The following is a 23,620-nucleotide window of genomic DNA, read 5'->3' on the forward strand; positions in this document are numbered from 1 at the left end:
GAGGCTTGTATCCTTGTTCTTGCCAATGAAAATGCTCCACCTCAATTTTCTCAATCTACTAACTCAAGTAGTTTTGTGCGGAGGGTGGGGGGTGGTAAAGTTTGCTAAATGGACATGTCCACTTATTGACACGTTCACCCTCGTGCCAAATTTCTCAAAGTATGTCTTTGGTCATCACGACACTTTGAGGATATTGGATCACCTTAATCCTCATACCAGAGGAGTGTCGAAGCATGTTTGCACGCATTGTGGAGAAAAATGTGGGGAAAGGATTTCCACTATGTGGTGTGCTAGAGAGTAACGAGTAGGTGTGCCAAAGGTTTTGTGAGGTGCTTAATTAAAAAGCTACTCAGATGCTCCCATGGGACCGAGGAGAAAACAGTAGTAGAGGGCATGTGGGAGAGAGAGAGAGAGAGAGAGAGAGAGAGAGAGAGAGAGAGAGAGAGAGAGAGAGAGAGAGAGAGACGTCGCATGCATCAACACGAGGGCGAGATCGATAGTGTCAAAAGCATGTCTCCATACACAATAGAGCTAGATGAGATCGAAGGAGACCTAACCACAAAACTAAACAACACCCTTGGAACGAAAGTTATTGATTGATATTGCTTAAAATTATAAATGTAGGTTTTCTATTAAAGTCTCTAGGGAATGTGCTAGTGTGCCCACGTCTCCCTGTGGCATAGGCCGGTTAAGGGAGGGAATCTATGGCTGAGATTAAGTGTTTAGGATGGGCATCGTTCTCGACCGTCAAATGAAGTTGGTGAACTAGGGGAGAATTGGTGACTATTCTGGACATCCCACATCTCCATTAAACATGAGGTGTCCTAGGGGGATCAATGACCACAAATCATCAGGAGATCTTTGACTGTCCAATTCCCTAAAAGGAGCAAAAATGTCGCCCCTAATTCATCACTCGAGGTTAAACCTGGGACCTTCTAGTTCCCACACGAAGGCCTTACCAACATCATATTGCACATCACTTGTCCATGTGGGCATGTTAGGTGTACAATACTCTAGTTTACGACCTAGTTCACCGCCCTCTAGTTCATCATAGTTACTTCTACTGATGAGATGATGGAGATCAAGCTCGTCTGGTTTGGGCCCTATATCCCCTTTACTTGAAGGACCTTGTGTGAGATAGAGAGCTTTCACACAGGTTGAGTGCTACCTCAGCATGTGAACGTCACTAAACTTTTCGTCCGATTTCCTACTCTGCTGATTTTGGCAACTCTCTCATAATATATATGTTTACCCCCGCCCTCCCAATAGCACATGCGTTCGTACAAAGCTTTCACGGCTATGATTGACAAGTTTGCTTGTTGAAGGCAAGGTTCTACCTCACCTATGCAAAACCTGCCCCATAGTAACGACCTTGGATTGGGCTCACTAAGTGCGGCAAAAGCGAGACTTTTGGCTATGTTAGCCACTTGATGGTAGCCGCCTGGATATCTTGTTCACAAGGTGCGGAAGAAGCCTATGAGAAAGGTGCCACATCATGGAATGAAACATCCTTCTCTCTTCCACCATCCACATCTTTTCTTCCGACCCCTCGCCCAAGCTCCCTTCCACTTGCCATGCAAGCTCGATAGAGGAAAAAAGTAGGCTCTATGCACACATGAGCAGGGTCCATGCAAGCAATTTTGTGTTGTCTCCTTCCGCCCTGTGTGAACTTGAGAAAGCTCGAGTTTATCTCCCTTCTGCCGGGAAACATACATTTTGCCAGGGACTTCCACCGTCCCCTTGTGAACCAAGCCTTATTTCAACTATAGTATGAGGCTAGTGTGCTAGAAAGAGGTAGATACTAGATACTAAATATGCCAAAAAAAACCTGAGTTATGGAAAATTGCCTATTTATGGCAGGGTGGGATAAATGTAACATCAATGTCATGATTCCTAGATGGATACACTTTTGTTTCAAAGAAGAGGACTTTGAAAAGAATATAGGGAGGAATCAGGAGGCCTTGGGAAGGGGAAAAGGTGGGCTGAACAGCAGGTTGCAGCAGAGGAAGTAAGGCATGGGGAGCTTTTGAATAATGGAAAGCACCACCGCTGCGCCAAGGTACACAGATCCAAGAGCTCTCTCTCGCTCTCTTACACCACACACACAGGCGCGCGCGCGCTTACTCGAACACAACATTACACACACACGCACACTCCCTCTCTCTCTCTCTCTCTCTCTCTCTCTCTCTCACACACACACACACACACACACACAGTGTTTCAAGTGCTTTTGGACTTGCAGATAAGCATGTGACACCTCCATCTTTTCACAGGGTTGTTCTTGCTCGCTGCCTATTCATCTTCCCGAATTCCCCTGTTCTTGTCAAAATATCTGCCCCCATTTCTTTACTCTTATTTTTTAAATTCTTGTTGGGTCCCAAGACTGGCTAGCCCTGCGTCGGATTGATTAGCGTGGAAAAATGAGCCCTTTTGGCTTAGATGTTGATCCGCAAATTTCCTGCATTTATCTACCTCCTGTACCAAGCTTAATATGTGTCGATTTGCGCAGCGCTGAGCATCCGTCTTTGCTGCTAACAAAGCCATGTTTGCCTGTAAAGAGAGTAGCTTCCACAAAAGGGAGCTTTTCCTGCTTGCTTGTGGGTCCTTTCCATACAAAGTGTTTCTAGTTCTGCACTTGGGCTGTTTAGGGGAAGTGCAATCGTGCAGGAAAAAGGAGGATATTGTATGATCGAAGGCGGGAAGTGCGTGCGAGTATGTGTGTGTGCGCTCTCTGGGCAGCCTTTTTTGCTTGGAGTAGAGGTTGAGGAAGAAATGATGGTAGGTTATGAGCTTTTTCTGGGTTTGGGCTATGGTTCTCATCATGCATGTTGCAGTATTGTGTGATATATAGGAGCGGCCGCCCTCCTCCGACATTGAGTTTTCTCTCATTGCACACATTCACATAGGTATCCTCTTTGAGTTGTTCCCATTGCACACATACACACGAGTATTCTCCTGCCTCTGCTGTGTACAATTTTCAAGTGTTTCATGGCCAATTATAGCACTCCTTGGACCTTGCCCCCTTCCTTCATGTATTGTGATACTAGTTTCAAGGGCACCATGCCTTCAGATGAGGCAATTTTGATGAAGCAGAGCCTACAAGAGAAACAAAGAATGGACGATGGTATCCTTCACGTGACCATTCACCAAGCTAAGCACATTCATAACATCTGCATTTATGGAAACCAAGACGTGTATGCCAAGTTTCTCTTAAGCCATTGCCAAGATGCTGTCTATCCCACTCGCCCCGTCAAAGCCGGTGGCCAAAACCCAGTTTTCAACCAAAGCCTTGAAATTCCTGTTAGCAGCAAGCAGCAGCAGGACGCCATCCTCAAATGCGAGCTCTGGATGATGAGCTGTGCACGAAATTACCTGGAGGACCAGCTCTTGGGTTTTGTGCTGGTGCCTCTTAAGACATTATATGGAAAAGGCAAGCAAACATGTGAGTATTGCTTGACTTCAACCGACCTTTTCTACACGCCCGCAGGCACGCTGCAGCTCTCTCTTTCAATTCTTGATAATAACAGCAGTGCTGCTGTGGGAGGTGAGTTCTCGCCGCTTGAAAGCAAAGTGTTGTTTTGTAACTCACCGTCTAACTTCCAAGAAGTCATGATGGACTGTGGGCAACAAAATGTTGTGTCTGCAAGCATGTGTAAAGTAGAGTTTTTGGACTTGGAAGCGGCTGCAGCGGACCAGCATTTGGTCTCAATGTACTATAAGCTGGCAAATAATGTCCCTTTTGAGGAGTGCAGTGAGTCAAGTAGCTCATCAGCAAATTCGGGGAATGTGGAAATTTCAAGCGAGCATGCGGGACATGGGAGTCTCTCTGCTGAATCACATACCGAGTATGCGACGCCTTTTGAGGTCAAAGACCCATTAACGACTGCTCCCTTGGCACGCTTACATGCACCCTCTGTGAGCAGTGTGGATGATGAAATGGTTGTTAGTCCAAGGGAAGAATGCATGCACATGCCTTCTTATTTGCCAGGCTTAGTGGCATCATCTGAGATGCAGGAAATGGCTAATGTAAACGTAGGGAAGGAGCTATCTCATGTTGCTGTCGAAGCTCAATCGCCTGCTGCAGGGGGCCAACTATCAGCAGAATGCGGAAGCAAGCAGTCTCCAGATAGCGCAGCAAAAGAGATGGTTCAAGAAACAGAGAAAACTTCTGCGACTTGCCAAGCTGATCAAGCCATGACAGACAACGCTACACCCCCAGTGAATGCCTCTGTAGAGCCCGAAACAGCGATTAGTCAGGAGCATTTCGTAGATTTGTATTTGAAGAGCATGCAGCAATTCACAGATAAGCTTGCTGATATGAAATTCTCATTTGACATCGACTCCAAAGATCTGGCTGCTTTGAGAAGCGTGCAAGTAGACAGGAAAGTGGCGGATGGAAGGAAGAAAGAGGGCTCTAAGTTGTATTATGGAAGCAGAGCGTTTTACTGATAGTTATAGGCTTGCTAGCACATGCGTATACACGTATTTACTATATATATATATACACATATAAACACAGTTAAATATAGGGTCCAATGGAGAGAAGCTTTTTGCCCTTGAGGAGTATTTGTTCACTTTTTCGTTTGAAAAAACCAAGAATGCTTTGTTTCACTAGAAGTCTTCTCCATTGGAATGCACAAGCAGTTTGCAAAAAAAATGATCTCTAGCTGCCAGACCTAAGAGAGATGCTTTTATTGTAGGGCCAGGCAAAAATGTGGCTTCACTGAATACATGTTTTCTGCCAGATATGGGTTCAAATTTTAAGGGTTTTTTTTGCGACATTCCTGCATGCTTGCTTGTTGTTGCGCCACTTGTTTAGAGATGGTTAATCCTTTCAGTTGTTGGCTTGAAATGTCATTTTGGTTTCATCATCTCGAATAACGGATAATTGCGCTGCACTCTTATTTAAGCTCTGGGGCTATGACAAATAGTCTATGTAGATCCTTGTGTCGATTTGTGCTCATGTGCTTGGATCCCTATCCTATTCATCACTGATGGCGATAATGTGTATGCCATATTTAGTCAATACTAAGCATGATGGAGCTGAAGGTTATATTGACTCGTGGATGCCTACGTTGACTCTATACCGTGCACTATTCTTTAAAGGTGAACCTGGGCATATCTTGGATTCATCCAGGTATATGATAGTATGCATCATGGAACTGATGGACCATGGCTACAGTCTTGTGGACGATGGCAGACATGGGTCAATAGCTTGCATACAGACAGAAAACAGGAAATAAGGGTGGGCATTTTGGATCACATTTTGACACTAGGATGCTAAAACATTTTGGATTGGAGCCATAGTTACTATATGTGTGATTCGGATATTTGGGAATGGTGCCATTAATGTCATTCCCTTGGTTGTAAATAGCCGGTTTCCATCACGCAGATGGTGGCTTATGCTTTACTCTGTTTTTTCTCCAAATAATCTCCTTTCTTTTCTCAGATGGGTCCGTGATTGTCTTGCTGCCGTACTCGATTGCAATCCTATGCATTTGGGACCGTGATGACAAGTATCTTCGGTAATGAGCCATATAATCTGAGGAGATGAGTTATGGCAAAAGAGTGTCGGCCCATCCATTCCTTAATATATAGCGTTACTTTGGCATCATGCTGTATGGGCTCATTGCCTAGGACCTTTGTCCTCATAGGGACTCAAAATTTTCTTGTGTTCTTGTTTGCGCTTTCGGAAACAAGCCTTGCTGAAGCTGAGAGTTTGGCATACCATTGACATTGGTATGTGGAGCATTGAAATCTTCTTTTGGCTTTTTAGTTTGTAAATGGGTACTTACGAGGCTCATACTTGATACTCTTGATAGGCTTATATAGCGAAGCATCTGCAAGTCGTGTCACTGACCTTGTGGCAAGACTCTCCACAAAACTATGCAAGATACTTCTTGCTTGTGCCATCTGAAAGTTGCAATTTCATTGCATCTACATTAATCTTGATTAAGGCAAGGTGGAAAGGTATGTAAGGTATGGTTTGGTTTCAATTCGTAAGGTATGTACCCTTTGTATTGATAAAGTTTTAAGGTAAGTAACAGAATGTACCCTTTAAACAAAAACATAAATTACACGAAAATTCTACATTATTCTCATAGACATATCAGTCATCTTACTCCATAGATCACCATTCCTAAAGCTAAATATCCAGATCACATCAGAATTCATATGAAGTTATGTACACTTATAAGCGAGAACTACAACCATGATAACAACACTCGACAAAATATCAAGAATTGGACCTGAAGAATCATAACATTGATATTCCGACTTCTACTGCATAGAGAAATTCATGGTAGATGCCATACATGATACAAAATAAGATGAAATCAAAATTACTTTGGTTCTTTGTAAAAACTTACAGAGCCTCACAAAACGCTTGGTGCCTCAAATATACCCTTGCTATGCTATTCCAACCACATGCGCAGGATAAAAGGCCAAATCTCTAGTCTGTACCTTTCCATACGCATGGATCTACCATATGGATGTAGTGTACTGTACTGATCTGGATTCTATATGTATGGATGCATCCTTGATCTTAGATTACGAGATTCTTCATGGTGGATTCAGAAAAGGGTGCCTCCCTGTCTGACCAATCTGTGGAGGCCACCAGCAACCCATACAATCATGAACTTAAAAGAATCATGGATAGATACTCACTTCTTCTTTTTTCTTCTTTTTGAGCAGAGTAGTACTTTTAGACGTAACAGAGACACCCACAACATGGCTAAGAAAATTGATCTTCTCCCCATGAATGTCTTCAACAATGACATCTTGCTTTTGGGTTTCACCAACTGGTAAAACCTCGTGCAGGAACCCTTCTTATTCTTTCCTCTTGTTTTTCGGGTGCAGGGTGTATATCATCCTCAATCATTGCATCCTCAGCCACATCTTGATCTCGCGCTTCCGCCTCTGCATATCAGCTATAATACGCGTACTTTGTTTAGAATACGGGACGTCCTATATTGAAACGTATAGTACGTCACATAACGTTTTTTATTGTAGCGTTTTTTTTTGCTTTACACGTATTCTATTCCTATGTTTGATAGTTGATTAGAGCTTCATGGTGCTTGTTTATGTATGGTATAATTAAACATTGAAGAGTCATTGAGGAGGTACATGACCCGCTTCATTTGTCCTTATCAAAGTATCAAATCTAAAAAAGTTGATGTATTCTATTTTTGATTCTCAAACATACATATTGTACACCGCGTACTAAACGTCCCGTCGCATACCATGGCTGCTATGCTCCGGTGTGCATCCATAGTCGCAGCAGCAGAGGGCTTGACATCTCTAGAAACACGTCTCTAAGTGGATTTAACTATTGGCTTTTGTTGACAACCATCACCTCGGGCAATGTCTAGCATAGTGATCTATCTTGCGACATTTGTAACACTTTCAAACTTGCCCAACCGAAAGGTAAAATGTTTTTTGATCTGCGATCCCGTTCTTCCCCTCTAACAACTTATGATCGTGTTCAATTAAGCGCATGATGTCTCATGATAACTTCCGTGGGGTATGAACGGAACTAGAGCGGTGGGATTTGTGGCACTGAACTCGGGCTTGGAGTTGAAATGAAACAACATCATTCGTGTTACAAGCTTGGACACTTCAAGCGAGAAATCAATAGCAACACATGAACAGAAAGTACTAGTAATTGAACTGAACTTACGAGAGAGAGAGAGAGAGAGAGAGAGAGAGAGAGAGAGAGAGAGAGAGAGAGAGAGAGAGAGAGAGAGAGAGAGAGAGAGAGAGAGAGAGAGAGAGAGAGAGAGAGAGAGAGAGAGAATCGACATGAAATGACGTAGTTTCGCTCCCAGCAGATGCACTGGCCCCAAAGACTAGCGCACCTTCTGGTATGTCTTTATTGATTGCTGATCACAAAGGTACAACTCCCTGAGGGTCTAGCTCTCCAAGACTGCGAACAGATGCTCCCTGAGAGTGGCCCCGAGGGATGCTCATAAACTGTACAAGGAATGCTCAAAAGGAGAGCCCCAAAATTATCTCAATTCTAAAAGCACTTGCTCTCCAAAAGTTGGCGCTAAAATTGACCCTTGTTGTTTGCTACGCCAGCAGTTGGCGGAATTTGTGGAAAATCCGTATAGTTCTGCCACATCAACATCAGCCTGCGCTTTCCAAAAATTCAGCCAATCAGCATCTTTTCTTTATGCTTGGTATTTGAAGGGTTTAGGCCCCTTGGCCATACTTCACAAGTTGGTCTAGGTTAGAGTTGTTAAACTCTAACCCTCTGGTCCTCCTTTTAAGGGGGCATGCCATGTCACCAAGTTGTGAATACTCCCCTCTTGAAAGAATTGTAATCATCCTTGATCACTATCACAAAGTGATGATGTGGCATGACCAATCGGAAGAGAAATGGCCGAGTGGGCAAGAGAAACTGAACTGACCAACTTGAAGAACTTACAAAGCACAGGCCGTGGGGCCTAAAACCCTAAAAACCCAAAGATAGAACCTTGAAGCTGATTTTCGTTAAACGCGCTGACATGCTGACGTTGGAGATTGTACGGATGTTGAAGTGGTAGGCTGTACGAATTTCCGCGATTTGCGTTGGGTTGATGAGGTGGCAGTTTTGCATGAGCTTTTGATAGCAGATGGTTTTGGGGTTTAGGGCTTTTGAACTAATAGCTTTTGGGGCTCTGTTTTGACAAAGATAACACCTCTGAGTGGGAAGGTGAAGAAAAGTTGAAACCCTACGCGGGGACTGAAGAAAAGAATAAAGAATTGGGTAAATTTTCAGCGGAGGAGTTTGCCATAGCGGAGTACAAACGTCAATTGTAGGTTGACACGTGTGTGAAAAGATTGATGAAGTGCTCCAGAGATCGGAAATTTGGGAAACACTTGAAGAATTACCCGATCGATGAGATTCACTCAAGATGGCGTGAATCCATTGATTCTCCTCTCAGGTCGGGAAGAAAGCTGAAAAGTTGAAACCCGGTGCGGGAACTAAAGAAAAGAATGAAGAATTGGGCAAATTTTTAACGGAGAAGTTTGCTAGAGCGGAGTACAAACACGTCATCTGCAAGTTGACATGTGTGTGAAAAGATTGATCAAGTACTCCAAAGACCCGAAATTTGCGAAACATCTAAAGAATTACTCGATTGATGAGATTCATTCGAGATGGCGTGAGGCCATTGATTCTCCTCTCAGGTCGGAAAGAAAGTTGAAAGGATAGACGAGTGTAGAAAAGCGAAAATTGTACTCGTAGAAAGAGCTGGACAGAGAGCTCGTTTCGAGGATGATTGAGATTTTTCTTCATCTGCACAAAATTCCGACAATTCTCTAGTTTCAAAGAGGATGAGAAAAGGCGGAAGAAGCGGAGAAAAAGAAAGAAAAGTAGATTTGTGAAAAATTCTAGAAGGCATGGAAGGCCATCTAGCAGTTCAGAGGAGGAGAGCTCGTTCTCTTTTGCAAGTGACCAAATGAGCAAGAAGACCAAGGAGTTCAAGGAGCAGGGTCAAGCCGTCAAGTTTGAGACGTTTTCTGGCTACTAGGACACCCATCGAGCCCTCGAGTTTATATAGCAGTTTGATGTCGCCTTCTCAAGAGGTCGATTCACAGAACATTCTAAGAAAATTTTCACGTCAACTTAGATATTAGACGAATATGAAAGAGATGTCATTGCCGCTTGGCATCACTTGAGAATGACTAAGAAAGATACATTGGATGGCTACTACCAGAGGTTTTGAAATACTTATTTGTCAGTGTATTCGATTTGAAAGATGACTTTGAGAGGCCAGATTAAGCGGTTTGCTGTGGTTTGCCAAAAGAGATTCGAGAGTATTGTCTGGAACAAAAGTCTGACTTTAATCAGAGACTTATGGGACATGCTAAGCAAGGATTTGGAATGCATGCCGGCTCATTGACTTATCCTACGAACATGTTAGTATTCACCTCAATAAGGCAAGAGTCTTCCAGAGGAAGAGAATGAATCAGGGGAACCAGATGCAAGTTCATCACGGGATTCCGGAGAAGAAAGGGGATCAAATGACAATGCGTTTCTGGGTTCCGATGATTGAGACTGACGATGTCCTGCGGCTGCGCTTCCATGATGGGAAAAAGTGCAAAGGGAAGCCGAAAAAGTTTATTTGAAGCTTACACATTTATTGAGCAGTGACTAGGGTTCGAGAACAAGCAAGGAGATCCAGGAAGTGTATGTTTTATATGGTTATGAAGGCCTAAGCGTAGAGATTTCATGCTTAAAGAAAAGGTTTTTACATGTGAAAAGGCTCTTAGGACATGCAAGGCAACTTGGGTAGAGGAAGACATGTGGTCAATGGTAAAAAGGAAAGTGTGTGAGAGACTTCACACCTCTGCATAAGGGAGGCCGAAAAAGTCTTAGTCTGTAAAATTTTCATAAAACAGGCCTTTTGGGAAAACGGGTCGTGATGGGACAAGGGAAACAACGTTTTGAGCATTTTTGTGTCTCACGCATAGGGGCTAATGCTGCACTGATTAGGAGATATTCAAGTTTTCGTTCTTTGTTGTACCAGGGGGGGAAGCCATAAGCTGTCTACTCTCTTCCACACACCTCTCACAGCCAGAGGCCCCGCGCCTTCTCGGCTTACCTTTCGAACACAAATCCCCCGACAACATGTGAATGGACAGAGAAGGCTAGGGAAGCTACCCATAGGTCCAAGGGCACAAGGACAGAAGGAAAGGGAATGAACTAGTAGATTAAAGAATTCCCTTGATCCAGTTTGAGGTGCCAAGGACAGGGAGGCCAGCAGGGCTACCAACAGGTCCGAGGACACGAGAAAAGACCAGAAAGGTAAGCTAAGTCCACTAGATAATTTGGTCAAGGGTACTTTTTGGCCCTTGATGCTAAGTGGATGGAGGGAGAGAACCTCGTAAATTTTCTTTAGAGAGAGTTGTACCTTGAAGCTTTTGGGCTATTAGAAATGTCTATGCCAAAAGTTACCAATGAATCAACAAGTTGAATCTGGTGTGGTGCGAACTGCACAGGAGGGGAGCCACTCCACTCCCTTGTCACAGATTGCCTAGATTGAATAAAGTCACTAGTTTTCTTTGAGATTTTAGGGTACTGATGGGCTGACATTATTTTGCGGAATGACTGAACTGTGTGCACCGAATTGGAAATTTCCTTGATTGAACTGAAAATATGTGCTCTTTCATGTGTTATTGTTAGAGACATGTAGAGAAAGATGAATTGTCTGCAATATTTTGTCTGATGAATGATTTGAACTTAGTGCATCTAGACATCTGTTAGAGATCGATGAGATCTGGATGTGATGGCTAAGTGAATGAAGAATGAATGTGATTCAAACTTAGCGCATATAAACATTTTTTAGAGATCAGTGAGATCTGGATGTGATGCCTAAGTGAATCTGAATTGAATGACACTAGTGCATTAAGATGTCTATCTGGATGAGATGACTGGATACTATTGTGAGTGCATCAAGAGTTTCAGAAGGATGAGATGGCTACACAATGATCTAGGTGCATCAAGAGATTTGGACAGAATGAGATGGCTAGATTGAATGATTGAAGACACGATGTTCAATGTGAACTAAGTGTGTGATTTTGTGATCTATATGCTATATGGATATACTGTCCTATGGGGATGGCCATGAGCATGGATTGCTTGATTGAAATGTAAAAAGAAAAGATATGAATTTGATAGTATCAACAATTAGTAGTTCAAGATATCCGTGAAAGATCAGTGTGGTTTGGATGTGATTGCTAAATGGTTACAATGATCAAGATTTGTATCTGAGACCCTCGATAGAAATGTGATTGATCAGTGACTGTTGTCTTTGTAGAAGTGTTGGATTGGTGGAGTCTAGTGCATGAGTACATAGAGTCAGTGTCTACTGAAGAAAGTTTCAGTCCTTTGGCTATTTTTGCAGGCATAATCGAGGGCGATTACAATTCTTTCAAGAGGGGGGAATGTCACAAAGTGATGACGTGGCATGATCAAATGGAAGAAAAATGGCTGTGTGGACAAGAGAAACTGAATTGACCAACGTGAAGAACTTACGGAGCATATGCCTGCTGTTTTTGCAAGCCTAACCGAGGGCGATTACAATTCTTTCAAGAGGGGGAAATGTAACAGACTTGGACATTCCAAGTCAAGAATCAATCACGACAGCACCAAATAACCACTTCAAAACAATTCACAGATCACAATAGATTTGCACTGGCCCGGCGGAGTTCCGTGCCTAGAGATATTGGCCCCAAAGACTGACGCCCCTTTTGGTATTTCTTTATGTATTAATCAATGTCAAAGTACAAGAGAGCGGTTAGGGTTTCACTCTCAGACTCTTGCGTCCAGATGCTCTGTAGAGTGAGAACCCTCCCCGCTTATTTAAAGTTTACAAGGGATGCCCAAAAGCAGAGCCCCAAAAGCTTCCAGTTCAAAAGCAAAGTGTTCTCTCTCTATCTCACACAAACCCTCTCTTGAGTTTGTAAAATAAAGCAATCAGTTCTCTCTCTCACAAGCTCAAAATTGCGTAGCCAAAAAAAAAGTAGCCAAATTGCGTCGCTGGAAGGCTGAGAATCAACGCAATATCCACCGTAAGATCCGGAATTTCCGTACTGCTGCCACCTAGCATTTCTGCCGCCAAATTTAGGGTTTCAGCCACATTTAGGGTTTCAATCAGCAGTTAGGGTTAGGGTTTCTAGAAATTAGGGTTTTTGGCATAAATTAGGGTTTGCAAGTTTTAGGATTTTTGGCATAAATTAGGGTTTTTGCTCTCGGTAGCCACCTCATCACTTTGTGACATACCCCCCTCTTGAAAGCATTGTAATCGCCCTCGATTACGCCTGCAAAACAGACAGAAGCCATAAACCGTCTTAGCAGACACTGACTGGTAGTACCTACGTACTAGGAACACACATCTAGCACATGTACCAATCGGCAATCACATCGCACGACATCACAGGACATCACTAGACATCACGGGACATTCAACATTCATTCGGATCTTAGAGCATGATTTATCGGCAATGTAGCTAGCAATCGCATTTAGATCTAATCGGGACCCCATCGATGTCCGATTGACTAACCCCTATTGCAACCATGTCTATTCGAGATCAATCAGACCAAAATGCTGCAGTCGTTTCATCTATCAGTTCCTGCACTTCTAGCACATGTACCAATCGGCAATCACATCACACGACATCACAGGACATCACTAGACATCACGGGACATTCAACATTCATTCGGATCTTAGAGCATGATTTATCGGCAATGTAGCTAGCAATCGCATTTAGATCTAATCGGGACCCCATCGATGTCCGATTGACTAACCCCTATTGCAACCATGTCTATTCGAGATCAATCAGACCAAAATGCTGCAGTCGTTTCATCTATCAGTTCTTGCACTTAAAAGAAGTCAAGAACAAATCAGTATCATAATCAGGAATTCCATTTCATAAAGTCAACCAACAGAATACTGTCAGCTCGCAGTATCCCCGAAGCTCAAAGAGACATCAGTGTCTTTAGTATCAAAATCAAGGCATCTGTTGACAAAGGAGCGGAGTGACTCCCCTCTTGTGTATCCTACTGCACCAGATCTCCGGCCAAGCTGAATTCTGGGTTCCATTTGGACTAGACTATGCTAAACCAAAAGCATCGAGGTAAAGTTTCACAATCTGAGGAGTATCTGCTAGGTCCTCCATCCTCCATCCACTTCGCATCCAATGCAGGATAGTTCTTGAACTTAACCAAGAACCGACTTCGGACTTTACCTTTATTCTTCGTATCCTTATGTGCCAAAATCTGTTCAGGAACAAGGATCTCCTCGTTTTCTTCAACTTCAGGTTGCTCATCAGGCTCCCCATCATCAGGCACATCACCTTTAAAAGGTTTCAAGAGACACATGAAATGAATTGTGAATCCTCTAAGTATCAGGCAGTTTTAGTCGGAAGGAGACATCATTTATCTTTTCAGTGATCTGGAAAGGGCTGTAGTCTCGCATACTAAGCTTTGGAAAAAGCCTCTCCTTTCCTTTTTTTTCTCAGGCGTGCCTTCTCAAAACGTAAGAGCACCCAATCATCCTCCTTCAATTTCAAGTCGCGACGATGGCGATCCGCTGCCTTTTTTTGTCGTTCTTCAGACTTCTGCAAAGTCTCGCGAACCTTGGCAAAAGTCGTATCTAAGTCTCGCGTATATTCATCCGCTTCAAAAATCTTATCTTTCGTGCTCAGGAAGGGTGGAACCTTCGCAGCCTTTCAACAATCTCAAATGGCGCCTTCCCCGTCGAAGAGTGTATCGTGTTATTGTAGGCAAATTCCACCAAAGGTAAGTACTTTTCCCATAGAGTCTTCTGATCCGAGATACAAGACTTCAATAAATCTAAAACCACTGAATTGGCAATCTCAGATTGCCCGTCAGTCTGCAGGTGGAACGATGACGAGAACTGCAACTGCGTGCCAATGTTCTCCCAAATTGCCTTCCAAAACAAACTCGTAAATCTGGGGTCTCTGTCGGAGACAATCGTCTCAGGCATGCCATGTAATCTAAAAATCATTGTGACCCTTCTGTGTTCTCTGGAGATCAAAGGTGAAATCCATTGCAATACTTTCCCAGGGGCGGGTGGGTATGGTTAAAGGCTGTAACAATCCTTGTGCTTTATGCCTGTCAAACTTGACCTTCTGGCATACTAAGCAACTGCGCACAAACTCTTCCACATCCTTCTTGAGTCTCGGCCAAAAGAAGTCTCTCTCTACCCCTTTCATGGTGGTAGCAATGCCGCGGTGACCTGTAAAAGGTGGACAATGGCATTCAGTCATAACCTTTTCATCAATGGCTGTGTCACGCACAACATGGTTTTCCTCATCAAGTAGCCATTCCGAATGGAATATCCCGGTATTGTCTCCCCATCCTGTATCCGTGTAAAAACGTCTGCAAAATCTGTATCTGTGGCATACTGGTCGACCATATCCTCGAAGCTCCTATGATGTATTGCGGAAATAGCCAGAACTAACGGTTTCCAAGACGAAGCATCTGCCACCACATTCTTCTGTCCCTGCACATGGACAATCTGGAAGTGAAACCGTGACAAGATGTTCGCCCACCGCATCTGCTTTTCTGAAAGCTGCTTCTGTGACAAGAAGTAGCGCAAACTCTGATGGTCTGTAAAGACAGTAAAATCCGCTCCGAGTAGGTAATGCCGCCACTGAGTAAGAGCATGGATAACCGCCAAAAGCTCTTTCTCATAAATCTGTGCTGTCATCTCCGGCCTTCAGAACAATCGACTCTCGTAAGCAATGACATGGCCTTCTTGCATTAAGACCGCACCCAGACTACGACCATAAGCATCACAATATACTTTAAATGACTTCTGCAAGTCCGGCAAAGTCAAAACTGGTCCCGTAGTCAATTTCTCTTTCAATGTCTGAAAGGCAGTCACCTCTGTGGATCCCCACGAGAAAGGGACTTCTTTCTATGTCAAGATACGCAAAGGAGAAGCAACCTTTGCAAACTTTCGAATGAACCGTCTGTAGTACGAACACAGTCCCAAGAAGCTTCCAACTTCATGGACATTCTTCAAATCGGGCCAATCACGGATAGTGTCTATCTTCGCCGGATCCATTTGCACTCCTGCCGCTGAGACAATATGTCCCAAAAAGTGTATCTCTGAAGCAGATGATCTCTGTGTTCTGCCTCATTCTCGAAGAAAACAATGATATCATCAAAGAAAGTGCCAACAAATAGCCTGTACTCTCGAAAAATCCTGTCCATCATCCGGTTAAATGTCACAGGAGCATTGGTTAAGCCAAAAGGCATCACCAAAAACTCAAATAACCCAAAAGTTGTCCGAAAAGCTGTCTTGTAGACGTCTCCCGGCGTGATCCTGATCTGATGATATCCACTCTTCATATCACTCCTGCTAAAGCATGAGGATCCCTGTAGTCTGTCGAGTATATCATCGATCCTAGGAATCGGAAATTTGTTCTTGATGGTGATTTTGTTGAGAGCTCTATAATCGATGCACATTCTCCAAGATCCGTCTTTCTTCAAAACCAACAACATTGGAGAGCAATACGGTGAAGTACTAGGCTGGACAAGACGCTTTTCCGAGAGGTCTTTCACTTGGTTCATAATCTCTTCATTCTGTGCTCGGCTCACACGGTAAGGTGACCGGTTCGGTCGTGTGCTTCCAGGTATTATTAGATCAAGGAGTGTGGAGAAAAATCTGGCGTTCTTTTGTTTAGGTCAAAACATATTCGACCTTTATCCATCGTTCAGTTCTCTCCCAAAAGAATGAGTAAAGAAACTAAAATTCATGAAGTACAACTCTGAGCCCTTCATTTGTCAAAGTCGCTTTCTCGGCCCGGTAGTCAACCACGGCGTAGTTCTTGTGGTACCAAGGGATTCCGAGTAGAACGTCACTTGCGTGCCCTGAACACTCCTGTCATTGCAAACGAAGTTTGCCAATGCTCGGTGTAATGGCAACATCCTGTATCCGGGTGCCAATCGAACTACCTCCGCCTGTGGCGTCAGTCTGTCGGGCGTAATTCTAAATCGAGCCGCCAATTCCAAGTGAAAAGAAGCTCCTTTAAAAGAGCTTCCTGATCCTTCACTTTGCCCCAAAAAGGCGGCAAAGTGACGGAAACTAGTGACAAAAGCGTCTGCCTTCGGTTTCTAGGTGCATAGTCTTGGTCGTTCTCGTTTTTGGTGTATGAGGGGAGCGGCCGGGCGTGCCCTACCTGACTCGGGAAACAAAATAAAAAACTTTGTCCCAAAAAGGCGGCAAAGTTTGTAATTTAATTCATTTGATTCGGTTCAGGTCCCACGCCATGTGGTACCAGTTCTGCTTTTTATCTGCCTTTTCTGCCATGTCTCTCAGTTGCTTTAGAACTTTCTGGCCTTTCTTCATCTTGTTCATTCGGTGCCTTGTTAGGGCACTTCGCGGAGATATGTCCATGTTCCCCGCATCCAAAGCACTTCTCCTCCCTGATGAAGCGAGTTCTCCATGAATTTAATGCATTTCTGGCTAGTCGTGGGATAAAACACCAATGTACAATGCCTTATACACCTCAGCAAAATGGTGTTGCTGAGAGGAAAAACAGGTCACTTACGGAAATGGCACGATGTATGGTCAAAAGTCAAGCTTTGCCGCATTCTTTTTGGCTTGAGGCCATCGTGTGTGCCACTTATGTACTTAACAGGTGTCCTACGAAAGCTTTGCAATCTATTACTCCATATGAAGCATGGCATGATAGAAAGCTTTCTATTGAGCACATGCGTGTTTTTGGCTGTTTGGCATACGCTTTGGTGCCACAAACACAGTGCAGAAAATTGGATGATAAGGCTGTCAAATGTATTTTTGTTGGTTATAGTGCTGAAAGCAAAGGTTACAGGTTGTATCATCCACAAACAAAACATATTTTGGTTTCATGGGGTGTAGTGTTTGTAGAAGATTTTGTTCAGTTCTTACTGTCATGTACTAGAGACAATAATATAAGCTCACATGACATTTATGACACTTTGTTGCCTCTTTTCAGTGGTGGAAATACGAATGTAAATTCCAATGAGGCACATGTATAGCCTATGGGGGTTTCCGAAAATGTTACAGATCAGCCTATTACTGATGCAGATGTACATGATGTACTTGATGAGGAAAGGGCTGAAAATGAGCACACTAGAGGTATGCCAAAATGATTGGTGCACACATTGCATGACAGTAAATTGGATGTACCTTTGTCTAGTCGTACTCGTTCAGGCTCTCGCCATGCATCTTATGCATCATATTGTTATGCTTTGGCTGTGTCTAGCTTACGTGATGTTGAGGAACCTCTCTCTTTTGATGAAGCATAGAATTCAAAAAATTGGATGGCTGCCATGCAATCAAAATATGATGCACTTATAGAAAATGACACATGGACTTTATGTGATTTGCCTCCTGGCAAAAAGGCCATTGGTACAAAGTGGGTTTACAAGTTGAAACGCAAGCCGGATGGTGAGGTTGATCGCCATAAGGCTCGACTTGTTGCAAAGGGTTATGCACAGCAAAAACGCATAGATTATGAAGAGACTTTTGCTTCCACTTGTCGTATGACTACTGTGCGTTTTCTATGTGCATTGGTAGCTCATTTTGGTTGGGATGTACATCAATCAGACATTGTTACTGCTTTCTTGAATGCTAACATATTTGAGGAAGTTTATGTAACGCAGCTTCGGGTTTTGTCAAGAAAGGACAAGAGGACAAAGTGTGCAGATGTAAGAAGGCTTTGTATGGGTTGAAGCAATCTCGTGCTATGAGAAAGCTGACACTCATTTGGTTAAACAAGGCTTTCGTAACAGTCCAACAGAAAGCACATTGTATGTAGAGCGTGAGGGTGATGTACTTCTCATTGTGGTTCTTTATGTAGATGATTTGCTGATCATTGGACCAAATGAGAGACATATTGTTGAATTTAAGGCTGATTTGAATGCTACTTTCAAGATAAAAGATTTGGGGCTGTTGCATCATTACTTGGGCATTCAGTTTAAGCAGTGTGATGGTGGTATTGCCTTGTGTCAGAAAAGTTACATAGAGACATTGCTATATAAATTTGGACTTGAGGATTGTAAACCTATTGCCACTCCCATGGAAACAGGTTTGAAATTGAGTCTTCATGATGCTGGTGATCCTGCAGATGTCACTCTTTACCAAACTGCTGTTGGATGCCTTATTTATGTATGCAACACGAGGCCGGATATTGTGGCCCATGCAAGTGTCAGTGGATACATGTGTAGAGCTCGAGTTGTGGAGCATGCTGATCTTCTCGGATTGCGAATCGGAGCTCTGGATAGCAAGTTATGGTCGTCAGAAGATTTTTTGGGGGCGAGGTCTGACCCCACTTCCCCACATTGGAGGATGTGCCATCTGACACTTTTTTAGCCTCGCCAAGGTTCTCGGTGATAGTGTGCACCATGTGGAGTTAACACAAATCAATGGTTCTTCCATCGGGTGCTCGGTCAATGAGATACAGCAAGATGAAGTTGGGAGCATTTTTGTAGTCTCACAGGTCAGTAGATTTATGCATAGCCCAAGGTTTTCGGCTACCTTAGTGGCACTTCACATCTTGGCTTGTTTTATCCCAAGGGGGGATCATTGCCGCCAGACTTACATGCTTTTTGGGACTCAGATTGGGTTGGTTGTCTTGACACGCGAGTGTCCACAAGTGGTTTTTGTTTCATGCTTGGCAGTTCATGTATATCATGGTTGAGCAAGAAGCAACCTACTGTGGACACTTCTAGTTGTGAGGCTGAGTACAGAGCAGTCTTCACAGCTATGGTTGAGTGTGTATGGCTCAGACTTCTTATGGCTAATTTGGGTGTTGAAAGGACATTGCCAACTCTATCTACACTGACAGTCAAAGCGCATTGGCAGTTGCAAGGAACCCAGTTTTTCATGCTCTCACAAAGCACATTGAGGTGCATTACCACTATGTCAGGGAGAGGTGCTCAGCAGGAGAGATCAACTTGGCTTATGTGCCAACACAGGACAACCTTGCAAATCTTTTCACAAAGGCGTTGTCTCGTGAGAAGCTCGAAGCTTTCCGTACAGCTTTGGGCTTACTCCCCTTTTTGGACTGATCATGTCCTTAGGGCATGGCACTTCCCTTTACTCATGTGCCAGCTTTCGTTCACTGCATCACTCCAGGGAGGATTTGTTACCATATACATGTGGTAGTGATGTGTGTGAACACACTAGGACCGCCAGAGCATTTTTTCCCTCTTTAGGAGGTTTTTCCCCCCACATTGTACATACGCCCATCACTCTAGGGCTATCTATCTTTCCATTGCACACTAAGTAACACACTCTTAGTTGTGTGCCTTGAGCTTCCTTCGTCTTCTCCAAGCTGTGTGCGTTTCTTTGCAACCCTAATTCCAACATCTTAATTCTCAAAGCTCTTGCTCTCCAAAAGATGGCGCTAAAACTGACGTGCTGTCCGTATATGCCACGTCAATAGTTAACAGAACTGTGGAAAATCCATACAGTCCTGCCAAGTCAGCATCAGTCCTCGATTTTCGGAAATTTGAAGTAAATGTTGTTCGTTTTTATTGAATTTCTGCTCAAAAACAAAAAAGAGATTACCTACGCTATTTTTCTTTCGATCCAATTCTCTCTTTAGTTAACCCAACAACGATTTTTTTTTTTACAACACACCAAAGGGCCTACATGAGGGAGGTGCTTGTCCCTTCCAAATAGTTAAATAGTTATTTGGTTAACCCAGCAATGTATTTACGAAGGCTAAATGGAGAAAATTCCACCTGGCACCACTTGAAAAATTGGAAAAACCAATGAAGTGCAGACGTGTCCCAGCCAACTCCTGCCAATAACTAGAGCAGCCGTTCTCCCTGTTCTGTGAGCTCTATAGGCTTCATGGTCATATGCACCCCAATTCCTCTGTGTTGCTAGACAAGGTAAGCCCTCTCTCATTTTTGTATCTCTTTTTTGTACCTAGACATGGTATCAGATTCACCAGTTTGTAATGGATTGGTCTCATAGGTCATTTTGGCCTTTGGAAGACGTTAATATATCATCTCATTTCATCTCTCTCTCTCTCTCTCTCTCTCTCTCTCTCTCTCTCTCTCTCTCTCTCTCTCTCTCTTAAGTGTGATAGATTGGTTATGCCATTTCCCTCTTGAATAACAGATCTTGAGTTCAACGCTCCTCATTGGATAGATCTTTTAAGGTCTCTCGAGATAGTTTCCTACGATGCTAAACTTCTCTTCTTCTTCTTGTTCTCTCTCTCTCTCTCTCTCTCTCTCTCTCTCTCTCTCTCTCTCTCTCTCAGTTTTATCGTGCTTGTTGTCTTCTTCCCAGCTTTTGTGTGCCATAGTATCACAAACTGTTGACGTGTCAAGCCCTGACGAATGGAGCCAACTTGCAGATCCCGGCCATGGGCCCTAAACCCTAGAAGCAGCAGAAGCAATAAAAGAAGCAGCAGCAACGGAAGAAGCAGAAGCATAGAAGCATTTAACGATGGCTTGTTGACGTGGCAGAGCCATCGGAGTCCCGCATTTTACGCTGACATGCTAACGTGGCAACTGTACGGACGCCCGGATTTTGCGTTGACAGGTGCTGCCGTGGCAGTGTACGTATTTTCGTAATTTACGCTGACAGGTTTGATGTGGCAATGTACGGATTTCTGTAATTTGTGCTGGCAGCTTTTGAGGCCAGCTGCTTTTGAGTTTAAAGCTTTTCATGTAAACTACTTTCAATCGCCAAGGGCCTTTAAATATGAGACTAGGACTCATTCTTTGACACACTTATGGGAGAAGGTGCAGAGCGTGGAGTACCGGTTTGTATTGTGTTGATGCAATATAAAAAAATACCGAAAAGGGCGCCAAGGTTTGGGGGCAATACTCTCTGGGGTGGAATTCTGCCACTTCATGTCATGTGTGCTCTCTCTCTCTCTCTCTCTCTCTCTCTCTCTCTATCTCTCTCTCTCTCTCTCTCTCTCTCTCTCTCTCTCTCTCTCTCTCTCTTTCAGTTTCAGTTGCTATTGAAGTGCTAAAAGTCTGTTCTTTCTATTGGCACTTGTGCCCCTTCTTTAAGACAGTGGTATCATAGCATTAGGCGTGTGCTTTTCTGAAAGCATACCGGTCCTACAAAAGAGCAGACATAGCAAATTGGAAGTATCTTTGGAATTGTTATTGAAGAATCTTCGTGTCCCCACCCCGGACTTATTAGCGGCTCCACCCTTACTTCATCGCTCCCGTCTTCATCGCTGTGTCTTACAGGGCATAAGCCGTAAAGAACCCAAGACATGGCATTCATCGATTCAATAGAATATTTGCAGTTTCTACTCTACGAGCTTCACGACATTCTTTCGCGGCATCCTCAACAGAATCTTCCGATGCTGCAAAGTTTTCAACAATTTTTGAACTACGCGTTACCCCCTGTGATACCCCTAGTGGTACCTCCTTCTCCGGCACGAGAAAGTATGAGACTTCCAATCGACAACCTTCTTAGCCATTTGTTCCGATTGGGGGAGTCTTCAGGAATATAGTGCAGCCATTTGACCGTGATCTAGTGCAACCGTCTTTGCCACTGCCATTGCCCCCACCTCCCCCACCACCACTGCCACGAGGCTACAATGGTTGGAGCCCAGATGGATACTCTTATTATCTGTACGTGGGATACGCGCCTAACCAACCCAAAGATTTCAAGGATGGCGGCACGACAATCAAATTTCACTTTTTCCGAGGTTAAAGATCGCAAGAAAGCATTGCAGTTCCTACAGCAATTCGACAACATCTATGCTTTGGGGAACTATACAGAAGAATCCAAGATTATTCGAGCGGCGGGATTTCTTAAAGATAATGCTATGCAATGGTGGAGTTCAATCGTGACACAACTGCATGCTCCAAGGACCTGGCAAGCTTTCAAGACAGTTTTTGCACGTAGTTACATGACTTCTATGTTTGACGTCCGGATTTTGGCAGAGTGGGGCAACTTGAAAATGCTTGCCACTGAAACCATGGACGACTATAACCAAAGGTTTCTCGACGTGTACCTTCCGGTGTCCTTTAGATCTGTTCCCCTGGAGGCCCAATGCAAGCAATACACCATTGGACTATCATCACCATTCCAGGAATATTGTCTCTCCAAGCAAGTCTCCACCATGGAAGAGCTTATGGACCATGCCGCGGTCGGCTACAAGCTCATGAAGGGAAAGTTGGAGTTTGCCACAGAAGAATCTTCATCCACTAACCACAACTCTCGACAACAACGAACAAATTCTCGGGAGACTCGTGACACCCAACCTCAAAGGCCTCGTTTGACACGTCAACGAGAAACCCTTTTACAAGAAGGCCGATGTTTTGGATGTTTTCAAACAAGACATACATTTACTACATGTCCTGAGCGAGTGTCACGAGGATGTGGCAACTGTTAACTATGTCACGAGGACGTGGCAACTGCTAACCTTAGTTGTTGGTTTCTTTCCAATGATTTTTGTTTTATTTTTGAGACCGTCTTTTTGAAGTAGCAAACGGTCGGACATTGTATGGCCAATGTGAACGGTAGTCACCCGCAGACGGGAAGTGGTCGGCACTGGGATTCGTATAGTAAGAGGATGTCTAGGCTCAGAGCAAGACCATGTAGGTTCCCCCGTCGCACTTAGCAAGTTGGTGGATACTAGGAAGTGAACTCAATAAAGGCATAAAGTCAAGGTGGGACTACCAACAGAAAGTATCCGACAGTTGGGCCACATTGCACTTTTGGGTGCGGTCCCAATGAGGATAGATGGTCAGATGACCATCCAGTAAGAGCCCAACGGAATCATTTCCTAAAATTCAAGGAACTGCTATTTTGGGCCGTGAAATGTGTTCGCGTCATTACCTCCGGTATGACTAGGGGAACACTTTACAACTCTACCGCGAAGTCAAACTGGGCAACCAATCGGGAGATTTTTAAGCGGCAAACCCGAAACGGGAAAATACTTGTAAATGCGCCAAGTGGCAGATTTTCATGGACTTGCCTCTTACAGAAAAATGGGCGCTGAATTTTATGGTGGGAGAGGCCTCATTTTGGTTTTTGTCATAGGTTAAGAGCTATGGAGTGCTTTCTTTCCCTTTCATGTATAGTGTGGTGCTAGGAGTGATGCCCTGCATGCTACACACTGCTTTCT

At 43.8% G+C, this 23,620-nt stretch overlaps 1 protein-coding gene across 2 annotated transcripts in view; it reads left to right on the top strand.

Moving 5' to 3' along the window:
- The first annotated feature begins 1,853 nt into the window (after positions 1–1,853).
- LOC147459257 (uncharacterized) overlaps positions 1,854–23,620 on the top strand; it is a 48,374-nt gene continuing 26,607 nt past the window's right edge. The window contains exons 1-2 of one of the 2 annotated variants that reach the window (XM_086510550.1): positions 1,921–2,059; positions 2,274–5,410. In XM_086510550.1, the coding sequence (XP_086366676.1) occupies positions 2,989–4,449 (1,461 nt within the window). In that variant the 5' untranslated portion in view covers positions 1,921–2,059; positions 2,274–2,988 and the 3' untranslated portion in view covers positions 4,450–5,410. Of the gene's footprint in view, positions 2,060–2,273; positions 5,411–23,620 lie in introns of those variants that run through there. The other variant, XR_015187846.1, reaches the window with a different exon arrangement.

Source organism: Adiantum capillus-veneris, chromosome 4, assembly GCF_014529385.1.
Source record: "Adiantum capillus-veneris isolate H3 chromosome 4, ASM1452938v2, whole genome shotgun sequence".
Taxonomy (NCBI): Eukaryota; Viridiplantae; Streptophyta; class Polypodiopsida; order Polypodiales; family Pteridaceae; genus Adiantum; species Adiantum capillus-veneris.